Genomic DNA, 16,015 nt, shown 5'->3' with positions numbered 1-16,015 from the left:
ACATTTTCCTGGTGTCCTGTTTTTGAGGAAGGACACATACAGTAGTATAAGCATTTACAGCGTAAGTACAACAAGACAAAAAAGGTATGAATGTGGCACCAGGTAGCAGCTCAAGCAGACATGTAGTGGGTGGCAAACAGGCTGATGTAAAGGAAGAAAACAGGAGAAAAGGGAAGGAGGGATAATGAAGGCTGGTAAGAGGGCGGGATGAGCGAATCTCAGGTGGCAAAAAGCCCCATATGGTCGGAGATCAACAAGAAAGATAATAGAAAAGAGAGGATGGGTGGAGAAAGGAAGGAGAGATGGAATGTAGAAACAGAACAGCAGGAAATAATAATTAGTTCACTATTCCCTAAGCAAGTTGTTCAATTAGCTCGAGCTCTGGCTGGAAAACAAGAAGAAAAACAGATATTGTTGCTCTATAGCAGATGGGTGATACTCATGGGCACCCAAGGATCCTTTCATTTGAAAAACGCAAATAAGTGGGAACCTTTAAACTAAAAATATGTCAGGTCTTCCCCACCCAATCCAGTTCTTACAGAGACAGCAAAAGCTCTTTAACATCCAATCATCAACTAACCAAAACATACATTTCTTAGCATTCATTGATGCCCTTTTAATAGAAAGCCAAAACTCAATAACAGCCAGGTTTCCATAGTTTCAACATGACACCTGTCGCTGATTACCGTGGCACTGAGTAGTTGTCTATAAAGACGATAGCAGAGGTGTTAAAAAGCTTCAAAACCATAACAACTTGTGCGACAGTAAGTGCTCTCCACCTTCTCTGCGTTATCAGGCGATACCACTGCTATGGCCCATCAGATGGTGTGAGAGGAGTCCGTCCAATCTGTGCGCACACACATGCGATCCGTCTGTCTTCCGCTCTTGACAAACCCACATACCATACAGTGACTAACATATGACCGCAGGACTCCAGAAATAAATCTGAGCAGCCCATAACAGCTGCAAAATAACAGTTCAGATACACTGTACCTAGATACTTGAGATCGAGGCAGACTTTGTAGTTAGGGTGTGACCTGAAGCTTTATTTCACCAAAGAGAGAGGTTGACAAACATTATAAAGGTTGGTAAATGTAGTGGGGCTTCAGGAGCAGAACAATCTATTAATACAGCCAGATTAGATGTCTGAAATGTTTCCGATGTGTCATGGCACGGCTTTGGAGTAAATACAGTCAGAGAGCCTGTGCTGCTTTAATTTGTGTGCAGAGCTCGTTGTTAACCTCACTAGATGTTGCTGTAATTGTTAATGACATTGCTTAAAGATGAGGAAGTTCTCACAAAATGTTTGTAATGGAAATATTTAAATAAGAGTTAACTACTTAAAGGTCTCCTATTATGCTATATGTGAACAATATATTGTAGGGCAATATCTATACAAAACTTGTCTGTGAAGTGTTTTGCTCAAAATAACAAACAGATCACCCATTGTAGCATGCCTCATACCCCTCTATTTCAGCCCTGTTCCTGAAGTGCTGATTCTGTGATTGTTGCTTTAAATTTGAGCTGAGCTGAAGCTGAACACGCCCCTTTGGAGCGTCATGCAGCTCTCTCTCCTCTGAGAAAGTTTTCTACCTGAGAAGATACTCAGCTAAACGCTGCCGTGATCAAACCCCACATTATGTTCAAAACCACATCAAGCATTATTTCTGAAACACTTCTCAGTGTTTACCACTAGAGCAGTGACATACAACAAGTCCCTTCTGCAGACATCCTGCTGAATACACAGACACACAGAGGTGCTGCGGAGGGGACTCGCGACTGTATATTGTAGATGATAGGTTGGGACGTGTCACGTGGGCAGGACGTTGCCAGGAGTTCAATGTAAAGCCAGCCCACATTTCAGATACAACATCATAACCGAAGCAAATCTGGATCAGCTCGTTTGTACCCCCGTTTTTAGAGATGTGGGTAAGAAAGAAAAGAGAGAGGGTTGTATTTTCTGACACTTTGTGAGTCTCCTTACACACATATTTACGTATAAAAGACATCAAAAAATGCATTTTGCATAATAGAGGACCTTTAACTACTTAATGAATAAGCAAGGCAGTCTTATGCTATCTTTCTTATTAAACACTTTAAATGAGCAAAGGTTAAACTGTGTTCTTTTCATCTAAGTGTGTACTTTGCTCAGGCTACTATCCATACTGAACAAGCTTTTGGAAGCATTGCATCCACTCCCTTTCTATTTAAAAACGGGATGGCCCGGCCTGTGAAGTGCAGGCAGACATTACCAGATCCATACTGTACTGCTGCCAACAATGCATAGCCTCACATACTCTCTCTTGTGCCTATCTCTGCTTTCACAGGAGTTACATTTAACCCATCATAAAAATAACCCTAAATATCCAGATGTGACCACATTCACTAAAACATTTTCCTTCACAATACAGCTTTCAAGAAAAACAGAAAAAAAAGAGAGGGAGATCCCTGAGTCAGCACGGCTGAGCTTGTGGCTGACCGCATGAACCTTAACTTCTAAATGGAGATTTTGTGAAAGATAGGGTATGTATCTATCTTCAATGTCCCATAATTTTGAGACCTCAGCAGGAAAAGACACTAAGGGATTCCATTATCGTACAGTGCCTCTGCCTGAGAGTATTTTAAGACACACAGTATGGACTGACAGAAACACATGGCATTCAAAAACCATGCAAAGGGCGAGACTGACATCTTAGTCTAGTGGGCACAGCTTTAAATTGATGAGCATTTACACTGCAGCTAGCAACTGGTGTTGATATCCCTTCTTGCACAGTGTTCATGAGTGCACAGGCTAACAGGACAGTTGGTAGCCAGTAATTATCTCTGGGTGTGTACTAAGGATAAACAGACAGTTATATGTAATCCCATACTGCATTTATCTGCAGAATCTGCCAGCCCGCTCTTCCTGTGGTTGAGTTTTAAAACTAAATAGACACCAGATGCATTTAAAGTAAAACATGTCTGACCCACCATCAGCGAGGCAGATGGCAACACAAAGCAGGATGTTAACACGCTTTTATTGTTTTGTATTCTATAGCAACTCATGTGTTTGTCTAGTCAGGGTCTGGGTCGATGATCATAGGGACTGGACCATGTGACCAAAATAAACTCACAAGGTTTTAATGTGCACACATGATTGTGCCTCTAAGAAGACAAACAGAAAAGCAGAATATATGTTTTTTTAAAGTGAGGATATCTGTGAGTTCATTTGAGCAGTTCCTTCTTAATTCTCCCTCAGTTGTTTTGTATTAGTCTGTTGCTTCCTCTTGGAAGTGGGTAATAAAAAATAAGAGAAGGTAACAAAACCACATTAGTCGGAGCCTTGAGGACTAAAACTCACTCAACACACAAACAAGCGTATAGGCACACACACAGGGTCCAAACATATAGAGGGAAACACCACAGTGCTCAGAGGCTTGTGGAGGCTGCAGACAGTACTGTAATTTAAATGCAGTTACCATACGCCATCCTCCAGTTCACTGAACGGGCCCAACATTTTATCAAGATCAGGTCCACATCGGGGGCATTTCAGGTGCCACAAGTAAAAAAAGAAGAAGCAGAAATACATTAAAAAGTGTTTTTAATGACATTAATTTTGCCTCCCGGGAGAAAGAAAGCTGCCATGTCTTGATCCAAATGTTTTGATAAATTTGATCTCTGGGCCGAGCTTTTTGTTTTCAGGTTTAATTTGAGGCTGATGAAACTAAGAACTAAGGTACAGGCTTCCCCACTCCTGAAGTACACCCTCAAGCTTTCTAGACATCAACACACTGTCACACAAAGACAAGCTCAGATCTCAATGGCAAGGTACAAACAAATCTCACCTTCGTCTGCTTAGTCATCGTGCTGCGTGTGTAACTGTCACTGACTCCATGAATGTTTTATTTCCTGTGTTTCATTAGGAAGGGCTATGCAGTAAAGTAGTTACTCACTGTGTGATGACGAAAGAGAGATCACAACACAAAGGGAGTCGTCATGGTAATTTATGTGGACAGAAATGTCACACACTGACCGGATAAAAAAGGCATCTCGGGTCCACTGCCAGCTGACTGTACGACCGGTTCACTTTGTAATTTGGCCAAGAAGCTCTTGAGTGTCTGAAATGACTGTATTTAAGAGTATCTGGTTTAAGGGACCTTTACTTGAAAGATCAGAGGTAGTAGAAGTAGAGCGAACATCAAAACAAACGGTATGACACCAAGCTCGTGTTGCTAAGAACACACAATTATTATCTGCGCTACACTTCTGTTGAGTCTTATCTACACACATAGTACAGTGTAATTGTATGTATTTAAAGGGTCCAGAAGAGCTAATGCATGATGGATAAAAAAGGTAGAGTCGTCTTAAGGCCCGTCACAATAAGATATTAGTGATTATCGTACGTCATGCCATTCATGGATTTTTTTTTTACTTAAACCTGATGCGAGAAAAAAACACAGGGTTCTTAACTACCATTATAACACTTTTTGCTAACATCATTATATATTTTGTATTTTGTGTGGTTTTATCCTTTAAGTTTTATTCAATTGTGTTTTCACATTCCAATTTCAATGTCTGCATAATCTTAAGAATTAAAAGCAAATTGCTCGTTGAAAGCGTGCACTTTTTTATGCCATAATATTATTTTACATCAGAGGCACAAAATGGTCTTAAAATGTCAAGAATATTGTTTATCGCAATTATTTACGGAACAGTTTATATCGTGACAGGCCTAATGACAGCAGGACACAAGGAAATAACATATTTAAACAATAGTAACAAGGCTGACAAACAGTGATGATGTCAGAAACTTTGGGTGACATCAATTATCATAATAAGCCCTAGTGTAGCTTATCCGTGTGTAACTCACAAAGACATTAAGAAGACATTTCCCACTGACAGAAGTGTGGAGGTTAAAGTTAAAGAGTTTCAACACTGTTCTTAAGTGTACATTGGACATTTGATTCCAAAGTATGCTACTGATACTATGACGATGAACGGTTGTTTGCTGATATGATCAGGTGACTTATCCTCAAAAAGGTCCACACGTGACAAAAAGACAGGATGAATGGAAGATAGCATCACTACTGTACCATGAAGCTCTAGCCACACCCCAAACAACTGTAGGTGCTTGAAGACCAAGCACCTACAGTTGTTGCTGTTGTTTTTCCAACACATAAAGGCCATGCCTGTGACTGTGTACCATTCACTAAAAACCAACTGTGCTGTTACTCTATGCTTTGCTCCAGTCCACAGCTGTATATTCATTGTGTGTGTGTGTGTGTGTGTGTGTGTGTGTGTGTGTGTGTGTGTGTGTGTGTGTGTGTGTGTGTGTGTGTGTGTGTGTGTGTGTGTGTGTGTGTGTGAGATAGAGAGCAGCAGGGAGAGACAGAAGGCAAAGGGAGAGCAGGTTAGCCTGGCTGCTGGAACACTCTGTGTTGTCAGTACTGAGTATAGAATATAGACCACAGAGGCTTTTCAAGTGTTGATCATGGGGCTGCGACTACGTGTAGGGCGTATTTCCACTGTTGCTAAATGAAGTAACGGCTATTATTGACAGTTATTCACAATTTTAAGCGTAAACGTTTCCTAGAAATATAATGGTAATAAAATGTACAGGTGGAATGTCACGAGAAACTTAACACTGAGAACCTGAAACGAGAAATATTGTTTGTAGTCTGTGATGATCTGCACACATAATGCAGAGTTGATAAATGTACCGTTTAGTATGCACATAGTCTATAGTAGCCAAACCCAGATTAGATCAATTAGAAATTTCATTTTAAAATCACACAAACTATCAGAGGAAGGAATATTTAACTTTAATTCATGTGATTATTCTGCAGTTATTATTTAAGTACTCACCCTAAAGGAGGTTTTGAAGAGTCGGTCATTGCAGTGATTGCGATTTCCAACTTCAGATGATAGCGGTGCTCGAGCTGGAATCCAAAAATCCGCAGTTGCAGTTAAACTCGGACGATTTCCATTATGCCACCACCTGCGAGTTAGCACATTTAACTTTAATTTACTTCCTGTAGTGGGGTTTTCTTACCGTTTTAAAATACAAATAACGACTTGTTTTTGGGAAGAACACAACACTTATATTTTCCAACAAGTGACAGTGCGCAGAGATGACAGTCCTGTGTAGCACAAAGACCGCAAAGTGTTTGTGAAAGCTACTCACTACGTAATCATAGATAAATATTGACTATTTTAAGTCCAATTTACTCCTTTCAATGCAGCCTCATTATCAGACTGAGTTACATGTCAAATCCACTTGATATAATCTTCGCAGTCCCTCTGCCTGTATTACCCTGGAGCATTTTCAAGAGAATTGCGTCCATACATTAAACTTCCGGTCTTGTTTCCAAAATAAAAGTTGATGTAAAAAAAATCACATTCGAGAGTTATGTATTCTTATTTCAATTACTACTGTTTTTGTTTATTAAACACGTATACCTATTATTAAAGCACACCTTCTTGGATTATGGGGACACACATGGATATTGTAATATAGGGTTTGGCCAACAGAGGAGTTACATACAGCCAAGAAAAATATTACATTCAGTATTATTTTTAATCAATGTATTTGATATACTTTCATCTCGGCATGCAGCTAGGCTGTCTGACGCCCCATCAGAGCTTCCACTCTTATTTTAAAAGCAATGCCACATGGTTTCCGGTCTATTGCAGCCGTGTCTTTCTAACTTGACGAAGCTCCCTCCAGCCCGCCTTCGTCAACAGATCTCACGTCAATCATCCTCCTCCTCGGGAATCCCTGGGAATTAACTGAGCGCCAGCTGGACGACGACAGCACGAATGAGATGTACACACAGACAAACACAATGTGGTTTAGCAGCGGAACATATTTAAAGTTAGACATATAAGTAAGAGACATTGCTGTTATTATTATTATTATTATTATTACTACTACGTGGTAGTGGTGGCTGTACGTTGGGTTACCAGGTTGAGTTCATTTGAAAAAGCTTCCATTGCATGCTTTATGCTCTCTTGCCGGATTCACCAATATCATTCTCCACCACAAGAGGTCAGTCATAGACCACTAAAAGTTTAATGTAAGGGTAATAAACATGGGGTAAAATAGTGAAGAGTCAGGTGTGAAAAATCATTAGGTTAGTATAATGACAACCATAAAAAAACCAAGAATGTTTCTATAAAACTAAAAATAATGCTGGAATACAGCCACACATCATCTTGTCTATAGCAATATCATAAATGGACACCCACAATTGCCTTTTGATTATAGTGCCTGGATGTTAATATATCCTCTAAAGGTGTCACTTTCACCAATATTTCCTGGAACATACTACCAAGCCCGAATTAATAGTCATATGCTTGTATAAATCATGTTTCACTCTGATTTAAAATGATGGTTGCAATCAATGTGTTAAAGATGTGTCTACAAAAGAAAAGATGTAGATGTGAACTGTGTGGGCAACTGATAAAGATCTCAAATTCACACTTGGGGATGCACAGGAAACAGCAGCTGTAGGCCTACTTCTCTTTCTGAGACTACCAGTTAATAGGCTACTGCTGAAAGTAAGACAGTTAGTGCATCATTTTACATTCAAGAACCTCTTATCAATCAAGATCTGGAAAGCAAAACAAAGAGCCTTGAAGTGCAGCCACTGTCTACATCTGATAGGAAAAGGCATCACTAAGATATCATCATGTCAGGTGAATGCATTTTGAAAACTCTATTTTAATGTGGATAACATGTTCATTGATGAATACATTTTTTACATGCGTGTGGAAGAAATGCTGTTGGTTTTTGTTCTGAGTATTAATGCCTGAGCTGTAATAGTGTTCTGTTAGTTTTATGTCAATGTTCGAACATGGATGGATACACTGTAATTTATTTGGATTTTTGTCTTTTTGATCTCTAACAAACAATATTTAAGGTCCTTATATTGTTTCATTTTGGTATTTTCTTTATTAAAAAGACACATTAAACTGTATATCAAATGCCTTCTGACAGTTGTATCCAAGCCTTTAAAAATATCTTTTAAAACTATTCAGATTTGTCAAACACAACATTCAAACGTATAATCTTAGGATGGGAAAAAAGAAATCTAAAGCATATGTAAACCTGAAGTAACTTCAATAGGTTAATAATTCAACCCTCAGAAATATATATATATATCAAATAATTGTCTGTGTGGAACTCATTTATGATCAATGACAGTATAAAGCAAGTTGACTGTTGACTCACAGCAGCCTGTAGTCTTAATTGATTGACTGACAGGCGAATAGATATGCATTAAACAGGTGTAAAAACTACATGAAACAAAGAAAATAAACACTAGAAGAGAGGGAGAGAGATGAAATACACAATAAGGCTTAATAACAAAACACACGCCAAACTACAGGTAAAAAGGATAAACACAGGAATACATACAATAGTAGGCTTTTTAATAACTGATGATTATGATGATGGATTTAGATTGTATAGACACAATGCGTAAAATAACTGCAATACTGCTCACTATGTTTATGCAACAGTTGGCCTCGAAGCAAAGAGTGGATTATGCAATTAAATCTGTAAGCGTGCAAAGTGTTTCTAAAAGGGAGTGAAGACCAGCAGAGGGCAGACCAACCATTAACAACTGACTTTCAGGGTGCATTCATTCTGCATCCACCTCAAAATAATGGAGTAATGAGGAATTGTATTGCAGTGTTTACACCATTGTAATACATTAATATTTAATGAATATTCACATGTGAACAGCTTTCATTGTTTCACTGAATACAGATGTGCTGTAACTTAGCTCCTGAAATTGGTTGAGACAATGTAGTTTTATTTATTTATTTTTATGTAATTGTTCAATGCTGCAGGCAACAAAAACTGTTTTATTCATCACCACTGTTAACATGCAACCTGGCAGTTTCAATGTAAGCAATAAAGTGTATCTTAATGTGCAGGGATTGAATCCAAAAATAACTCTTGAAGTTGTAATTGTTGAATTTCTTTGTTTGCAGATGGAGTAAACGCCACCGCCCTGCATGATGGGGTAAATACCTCTTCCCTGTATGATCGGGTAAATGCATACTACGACTATTCAGGCTATTACGACGGAGTAGAGAATGCAACTACTCCTTGCGACAATGCTAATTTGGTGAATTTCAGCCAACTGTTTCTGCCCACTCTCTATAGCTTGGTTTTCGTCCTTGGCTTCATAGGTAAGTGTGTGTGTGTGTGTGTGTGTGTGTGTGTGTGTGTGTGTGTGTGTGTGTGTGTGTGTGTGTGTGTGTGTGTGTGTGTGTGTGTGTGTGTGTGTGTGTGTGTGTGTGTGTGTGTGTGTGTGTGTGTGTGTGTGAGTAAGTAAACAAGGCCATTACTTTACATAGTAATCTCATATTGTAAATGTTTTTTTCCCTCCCTCTCTCAAGGCAATGGCCTGGTGTTGTGTGTCCTGATGAAGCATCGCAACCAGACCAACTTGACAGACATGTGCCTTTTCAACCTGGCTCTCGCCGACCTCATCTTTGTCCTCACGCTGCCTTTCTACTCTCACTTCTCCGTGGTCGGTGAATGGACTTTCGGAGACTTTATGTGCCATTTCGCCTCAGGCACCCACAACACTGGGTTCTTCAGCAGCATCTTCTTCATGGTGGCCATGACGCTTGACCGCTACATGGTTATCATGCATGCTCACAAGGTGGCCCGATATCGCACCATGAGATCAGGCATCGCCCTGACCGTGGTTGTCTGGATGCTGAGCTTTTGCATCTCTCTGCCGGATATCATCTTCACAAAGGTGGTAAATGAGTCTACCAGGCTGACTTGCGAATACTCCCCAGAAAATGATTACTGGAGAACTTATAACACATTCACAATTAATGTGTTGGGTCTAGTGTTTCCTCTGCTGGTGATGATAGTTTGCTACTCCAGGATCATCCCCATACTGATGAAAATGAAGAGTGCTAAAAAGCACCGTGTCGCCAAGCTGATCCTCTTGATTGTGATTGCCTTTTTCTTATTTTGGGTCCCATATAACATTTCCCTGTTCTTGTGGTTTCTAATGTCAAAAGGGCTATTGTCAAACGGATGCAGCATTGGTGCCAATTTGAGGCTGTCAATAACGGTGACTGAGACCTTGGCTTACACTCACTGCTGCCTGAACCCCATCATATACGCCTTTGTGGGACAAAAGTTCATGAAGCGAGCTGTGTTGCTGTTGAGGAAATATGTGCCTGTGGTTCTTCTGCCTTCCAACCGAGGCTTGTCAGATAGCTCTTACAGGAAAAGCTCAGTCGTATCTAGGTCCACTGAAGTCAACGCCATCATGTAAAAGGTTTAGGGCAGGTTAGGTTATGGTTTTATGGACCATGAAGTCGACATGTATTTTTCAAATTGCCATCTTTGACTGTTTTTCATCAGTATTGTGACATTTTCATAAACTGCTTGTATGTTGACATATTATTTTCTTAAGTTTTTGATTTTAAATGCACTGGAATATTCTCAACCATTCAGTTTAAGATGTGTATACTCATCAAGGGGGCTCTGATCATCATGTTTTACATTATCCAATACAATCTTTTTCTTGTTGAATATTGACTATAACACATGAAAATGTGTTTGTCTGTGATAAGATTATGAGATAAACATTCATATTGTATGGAAAAGCTGTCGCTTAAAAGGAAACCAATTTATCTTCAATAACATCAAATTGTTTTTCTACCTTTGCTTGTGGAAACAGTTTCTCATTCATTATGTTTGATCAATCAAAACCACAAAGTAAAACTAACACAGGGTGATGTCAAACCTTTTGAGCTGTACAAGGATTTAAATCTGTCGACAAATCAACTCGTCATACACACACACATCATTTTTCATAATTCTCAACATTGTAAATGTTTAAAGTAAAGTGTTCATATTTTGTTTTTATACTATATACCTTTTGTTGTCTTGGTATTTCACTGCAATTTGAGATATTATTGGAAAAAAATGTATACATTAGTATACATTCATTCACATATTGGGTTTTTACTGCACATTGTAGCTTGCTTAGTGCTATTGTAATGTAATACTCACAAGATAATGACAGACTGCTTCTATAATAAACACATTCATTCCTATTACATTTGGCTGAGAAGTTCTTTTTTATTGTCATTAAGAAAGGTGCCAAAAAGAATAGGTCATTTGTATGTGTGATTTTTAACATTAAAAAGGCAGCTTTCCCTACTGTTAGAAACATTACTTAGGGTCTACAGTTTAGTCTTAAGTACATAGTTAAGTTGAGAAATTTGTATCTATCTACTGTTAATGTGTTGCATTACATTTAAAGATCTGAGCAAAAGTATTACATATTTAAAACAAATGCTATTTTCCAAAGTGAACAGAATCAAATAAAAAGAAAAGCTCCTCCTTAGAATACATTTTCCCCAACTCACTTTTGCTTCATTTCAAGACAAAGGAACATTTCTGAGAAAACCACAATGACAGCCTTGTGCAGCGTTAACACCAAGCAGAGGAAACAACAAAAACCAAGAATTACCACCTTGCGCGAAATGAGCTTTGCAGCAGGATTTGACACAAAAAGGGAGCAATGCAAGCTGACAGGCTGACATGAATGCTTGATGCCCAGCACAAGAACATACACATTCAGGAACAGTGATTTTGTTATGCGGTAAGCACATTTCAATTTTCAAACCTCTAATTAATATAGAATAAACCTTCTTACACTCCATCACCTTCTACTCCTACGAACGCAGTGTGAAGTTGAGGATTGTTGGTTCACGGGCGTGTGCGTAAACAACATCAGCCACAGGATGTGGGGGTCGACATGGTGTCAAAGCAGGTGGTTCTGCAAATGTTGATAGTGAGAGGAAAAAAAAGTTTGCGATGTGGTTTAAGAGAGATCACATGAATTTGATTATGGTCAGGGTAGGAGGAAATTTGTGATATTCATAGACAGCTGTGTGTTAATCCTGCATCTAGATTGTTGATGTTTGTTAATGTTTATTGTACCTCTTACATTACAGTACATAGGGAGAAGGTTCAATATTGTGAGGTTATCATCAGTTACAGTAAACACTAAAATCATAACGATGGAATTCTTTCAGATTTCCATTTTCTTTTAAGGTTTGACAAAGACGCCGTTGAACTTTGTTACAGAAACCTTTCAGACATGAGTCCGGAATTGATGAATATATGCGAAAGGTTCAACTTAAAGGGCAGGAAAGTCCAGAACATCTCTAAATTCCCTCGCATTTAGTCATACGTGGTTTTTGTTCAAAATGTTTCTTGATCATTTTAGGCAAGTATCACTTCAAAATGATCAGTGTGGAAAATACAGTCCACTCAACATGATTGTGGACCAATGTAACCATGATAAAGGTTTAACTATCTCATCTTCTTTATACGTTCCTTGAAGATTTGTGAGTAGAGGCAACACTTCAGAGAACAACATTGAATTAAGAGGACCTCATTGTTGATATCGTAAGTGGTCAAAATTCATATGTTTTAATGATTCAGCCGCTTTGACTTAAAATTACATAAGAAGACATCTGAGTAAATCTAGTGAGAAATTCAGGAAGATCAGGAATTGTCTCGAATAACTATATTATCTGTGATGTTTGATAGAAGTGTAGAAGAGTACAGAGAGGCCCTGAGGAAAGTGAATAACAGGATGTGGTTTTGGACAAGAAAGTAGAAAGAACTTATAAGAGCTTCCATTGCTTTGTATTTTCTCCCGTTTTTTTAGGAAGGAAAACTTAAAATGACAAACTGCAGAACAAACTCGTTTGGTCAGGTTTGAAATTCTAAAGCTTTGGAGTTAATTATAAAGGACAGAGAAGTTCAACCACAACTCAATGATTTCCTTTACTTTTTATTAAAAAATAAATGATCATTATATTTATATTTTTATTAATCAAGAAAGTACCTTATGTGCCCCTAATACCCATTTTATCACTTGGTGAAAGTCATTCCCATCAGACTTCAACAATTGATGTAGACATGTGATTGCTCTGGTTTAATACCAACATGAAATGTTCTAGATTATCTTACTATTGAACACACACAAACCAGTAAGCCTAGTCACAAAACGTAAAGATAAAAGATGAAATTGTAGAGAATGTGAATCCTTGAAGTGTTATACTAACATCTTTATTGTTAAATGTAAAATGATGTGATTGTTTTAGCTTTTTGACTTAGGGATTTGAATAATGTTCATTCTGGTAATATTAAATTGCTTTGTGGATAGTATGATGCCACCTAGTCACCCCAATCCAAACCTCTGTTGCATCAAGCAACACAATAGTTTTCAACTATATGTGTCATGCTAGATATTTGGTACATGGTGTATTTTTTGTACCAAATTTAATTGAACACCTTGCATGTCACATTGCGTCTACCCAATATGCGTGTTTTCTTTCCCTTCTTACACAGCAGTATGAATACATCAGAGAACAAGTCATTTGACTGGGATTACAATGACACCTGTGATCAGGATCCCTGTCCAGAGTTACCCAATGGAACCGAAGTATTGCACGTGCTGTACTTCATGCTGTTTTTTCTAAGTGTGCTAGGTAAGTTTCAAACAGGAATCTTAAAGAAAAATGGAAAAAGCATCTCCTTTACACATTGTGAGAAAAACCTTTAGTACGGATAAGTCATATCAATTGATTTTCACAGGCAACACCACTATTTTATGGGTTCTCATCCGATACATAAAGCTGAAGACGATGACGGACGTATGCCTCCTCAACCTGGCTCTGTCTGACCTCATACTAGCTGCATCCATGCCCCTCTTGATCAACTCTCAGAACCTGGCATCCTGCAAACTGCTGACAGGAGTCTATCAGGTGGCGCCTAATTTCTTTCCTTTCTTTTAATTTTTTTTCCCTTTAGAACACAAAACCATAACAGGTCCATTATAATTCAAGTTTTAAACTCAGGAAGGTGTGGGTACTATTCTTTAGAAAGCAGAACAACTTAAACATGCAGATGACTAATTAATTATCTATGAAAAACACTTCCTCCTACAAGTGCAGTGTCTAAGGGTTTAAGGGTAAAGTGGAGCAAAAATAAATAATGATTCTGCAGAATGCTGTATAGATAAGTTGTGAAACTGTCGTTCTATTGTTCTAGTTTTTATAAGGCGGGGGATATTGATAAAAGGTGAGATAAGATGTTTTTCTATGGTAACGACAGCGGTCAGCTGTGCGAGACACCTGCTGTGTAATGCAGACAGTATGAGGAACCTCATTGAGGCCAGTTTAGCCTGATTCTGACGTTCTTTTCACCCTCTGCTCCTTTGAACAGTTGGGCTTCTACAGCGGGAATCTGTTTGTGATCCTTATGAGTGTGGACCGCTACCTAGCCATTGTCCATGCAGTTGCAGCCATGCGAGCGCGCACACTTCGCTATGGAATCATGGCCAGCATCACTGTCTGGATAATTTCAGTCTTCATGGCTATCCCTGGCTTGACATTTGCCACCGTCGAGATAGATCCAGAAGACAACAGCTCCGATTGCCAGCCACTGTATCCAGAGGACAGTCAGCAAATGTGGAAGATGCTGCGAAACTTCAGCGAAAACACAGTGGGGCTATTTGTGGGCCTCCCCATCATGGTCTTCTGTTATGTGAAAATACTTGTTGTGCTGTCCAAGTCCAGGAACTCCAAGAAAGGCAGAGCTATAAAGCTAATATTCACAATAGTGTGCGTGTTTGTTGTGTGCTGGGTCCCCTACAATCTTGTGGTTCTTCTTAAAACTCTACAGCTGTTCCTGGAAACCCTGAAGACCTGCCAGGCTGCAAAAGCCATCGACTCTGCAATGGCCTTTGCTGAGATCATTGCACTGTCCCACTGCTGTGTAAATCCAGTCATCTATGCATTTGTAGGGGAGAAGTTTAGGAAGTCCCTACATAAAGCGCTGACTAGGTACCTCTGCTGCAGTAAGCATAGCAGAAGGACTCTCAGCCACAGAGACACCACCGAGAAAGAGACGTCCAACACGCCTGTAAAATCGGATTATTAAGAATGCTAGACACACATTGTTACAAAGACAGTGCAGTACAGCTCCCTAAAAAATTAAGATCACTCCTAATGTTTCTTAATTCTTTATTTCTACATGTATGGCAGCCATTCCAGTGTCTGTTGAATTCCAACACAGAGAAATTTAACATTTAACTGAAAGACATACCTATAAATAATAAAACAAGAGAAAATTATAATGCTGAGGTGGTCTCTTCATTCTTTCCGGGTCTGTCTGTGAGTGTGGGTGAGAGTGTGCTTGTGGTTGGCACTTCGAAGAGGTTACAAGAACAAAGGTTGAAGAACAATGAACAATGTTTTTTATTTTGAAAGTGTACAAAAAATGTATGAAAAATGTATTGAAATCTTGAATCTTTGTCAAACTATATTTTTTTGTAAATTAGGAAAAAATAAAACATACTTGCTTATTTATTTGTATAATAAGTGAAAAAAAACAACTATTCTGACATCTGTGTGTTTTATGTCAAACAATCTTGGCACATCATTGCAAAACTTTAAATGTGTTTTGCAGATTTCCTTCTTGGTAGCTTGTAAGAACTTTTCAAGAAGTGTTGCAGAGCAGAATTCCTTTGTCATAATACAACAACTAACTGACTGTCACATGTGATAGACGTATCTCACTTTGGGCTTTAGATATTAGTTGGAACTTACAGTAAGTCCCTACACAGAGGGAAAAAAATGCTTCCCATACATTGTGCTATTTTGAAACAACCCAGTTTAGACTACACTGAGGCAGGCTTTAGGCCAAATATCAAAACACATACAACATGAGGAACCCTTCAATCCTCCAATACTGCTCTGGTTTGCACAGCAACTTTCAGAGCTTGCATCTGTTGACTATGGGTTATGGTTATCCACAAACACTCGGTGCTATTACATGCGTGTTTTGAAAGCACTCTGCAGATGGCTACTAACCACCTCTTCTGCATACAAATCCGTATCACTCTTATAGGCAAGCCTGCAAGGAAGCCCACCTTGTTTGGTTAAGAGATGGAAGTAATCTTTAATGGGG

At 38.8% G+C, this 16,015-nt stretch overlaps 3 protein-coding genes across 17 annotated transcripts in view; 2 read left to right on the top strand and 1 right to left on the bottom strand.

The window, feature by feature from the left end:
* The window catches only part of cobl (cordon-bleu WH2 repeat protein), a 63,033-nt gene extending 56,785 nt beyond the window's left edge, over nt 1-6,248 (bottom strand). For 4 of the 6 annotated variants that reach the window (XM_063879323.1, XM_063879321.1, XM_063879320.1 and 1 more), the window contains exon 1: nt 5,845-6,238. In XM_063879323.1, the coding sequence (XP_063735393.1) occupies nt 5,845-5,873 (29 nt within the window). In that variant the 5' untranslated portion in view covers nt 5,874-6,238. Of the gene's footprint in view, nt 1-5,844 lie in introns of all 6 variants that reach the window. The other 2 variants (XM_063879316.1, XM_063879317.1) reach the window with 2 other exon arrangements.
* Nucleotides 6,249-7,513: 1,265 nt separating this feature from the next.
* LOC134861342 (C-C chemokine receptor type 1-like) lies at nt 7,514-11,082 on the top strand. 2 transcript variants are annotated; one of them, XM_063878469.1, is made up of 3 exons: nt 7,514-7,677; nt 8,980-9,180; nt 9,391-11,082. In XM_063878469.1, the coding sequence occupies exons 1-3, from the start codon at nt 7,671-7,673 to the stop codon at nt 10,290-10,292; spliced, it is 1,110 nt and encodes a 369-aa protein (XP_063734539.1). In that variant the 5' UTR covers nt 7,514-7,670; the 3' UTR covers nt 10,293-11,082. The 2 variants fall into 2 exon arrangements, with proteins under 2 accessions (XP_063734539.1, XP_063734540.1); XM_063878470.1 differs by lacking the exon at nt 7,514-7,677 and having other exon boundaries at nt 9,005-9,038; nt 9,155-9,180.
* Nucleotides 11,083-11,419: 337 nt separating this feature from the next.
* On the top strand, nt 11,420-15,182 carry si:cabz01093077.1 (C-C chemokine receptor type 2). Of its 9 annotated transcripts, none has more exons than XM_063880285.1 (5): nt 11,422-11,623; nt 12,378-12,442; nt 13,397-13,533; nt 13,640-13,809; nt 14,270-15,182. In XM_063880285.1, the coding sequence occupies exons 3-5, from the start codon at nt 13,398-13,400 to the stop codon at nt 14,984-14,986; spliced, it is 1,023 nt and encodes a 340-aa protein (XP_063736355.1). In that variant the 5' UTR covers nt 11,422-11,623; nt 12,378-12,442; nt 13,397; the 3' UTR covers nt 14,987-15,182. The 9 variants fall into 9 exon arrangements, with proteins under 9 accessions (XP_063736348.1, XP_063736347.1, XP_063736355.1 ...); XM_063880281.1 differs by having other exon boundaries at nt 13,394-13,533; XM_063880283.1 differs by having other exon boundaries at nt 11,422-11,630.
* The last annotated feature ends 833 nt before the right edge of the window (nt 15,183-16,015 follow it).

Source organism: Eleginops maclovinus, chromosome 3 (assembly GCF_036324505.1).
Source record: "Eleginops maclovinus isolate JMC-PN-2008 ecotype Puerto Natales chromosome 3, JC_Emac_rtc_rv5, whole genome shotgun sequence".
Lineage (NCBI taxonomy): Eukaryota > Metazoa > Chordata > Actinopteri > Perciformes > Eleginopidae > Eleginops > Eleginops maclovinus.
This window is presented reverse-complemented; position numbering and strand designations above follow the sequence as displayed.

Excerpts from the sequence above, each read along its gene's own strand:
- LOC134861342 (XM_063878469.1), top strand. Across the intron at positions 9,181-9,390 it reads TTTCGTCCTTGGCTTCATAG|GCAATGGCCTGGTGTTGTGT; the intron begins GTAAGTGTGTGT and ends CCCTCTCTCAAG.
- si:cabz01093077.1 (XM_063880277.1), top strand. The coding sequence starts at position 11,581 with ATGCCCAGCACAAGAACATACACATTCAGGAACAGTGATTTTGTTATG. Across the intron at positions 11,631-13,393 it reads AACAGTGATTTTGTTATGCG|CAGTATGAATACATCAGAGA; the intron begins GTAAGCACATTT and ends CTTCTTACACAG. Across the intron at positions 13,810-14,269 it reads TGCTGACAGGAGTCTATCAG|TTGGGCTTCTACAGCGGGAA; the intron begins GTGGCGCCTAAT and ends TCCTTTGAACAG.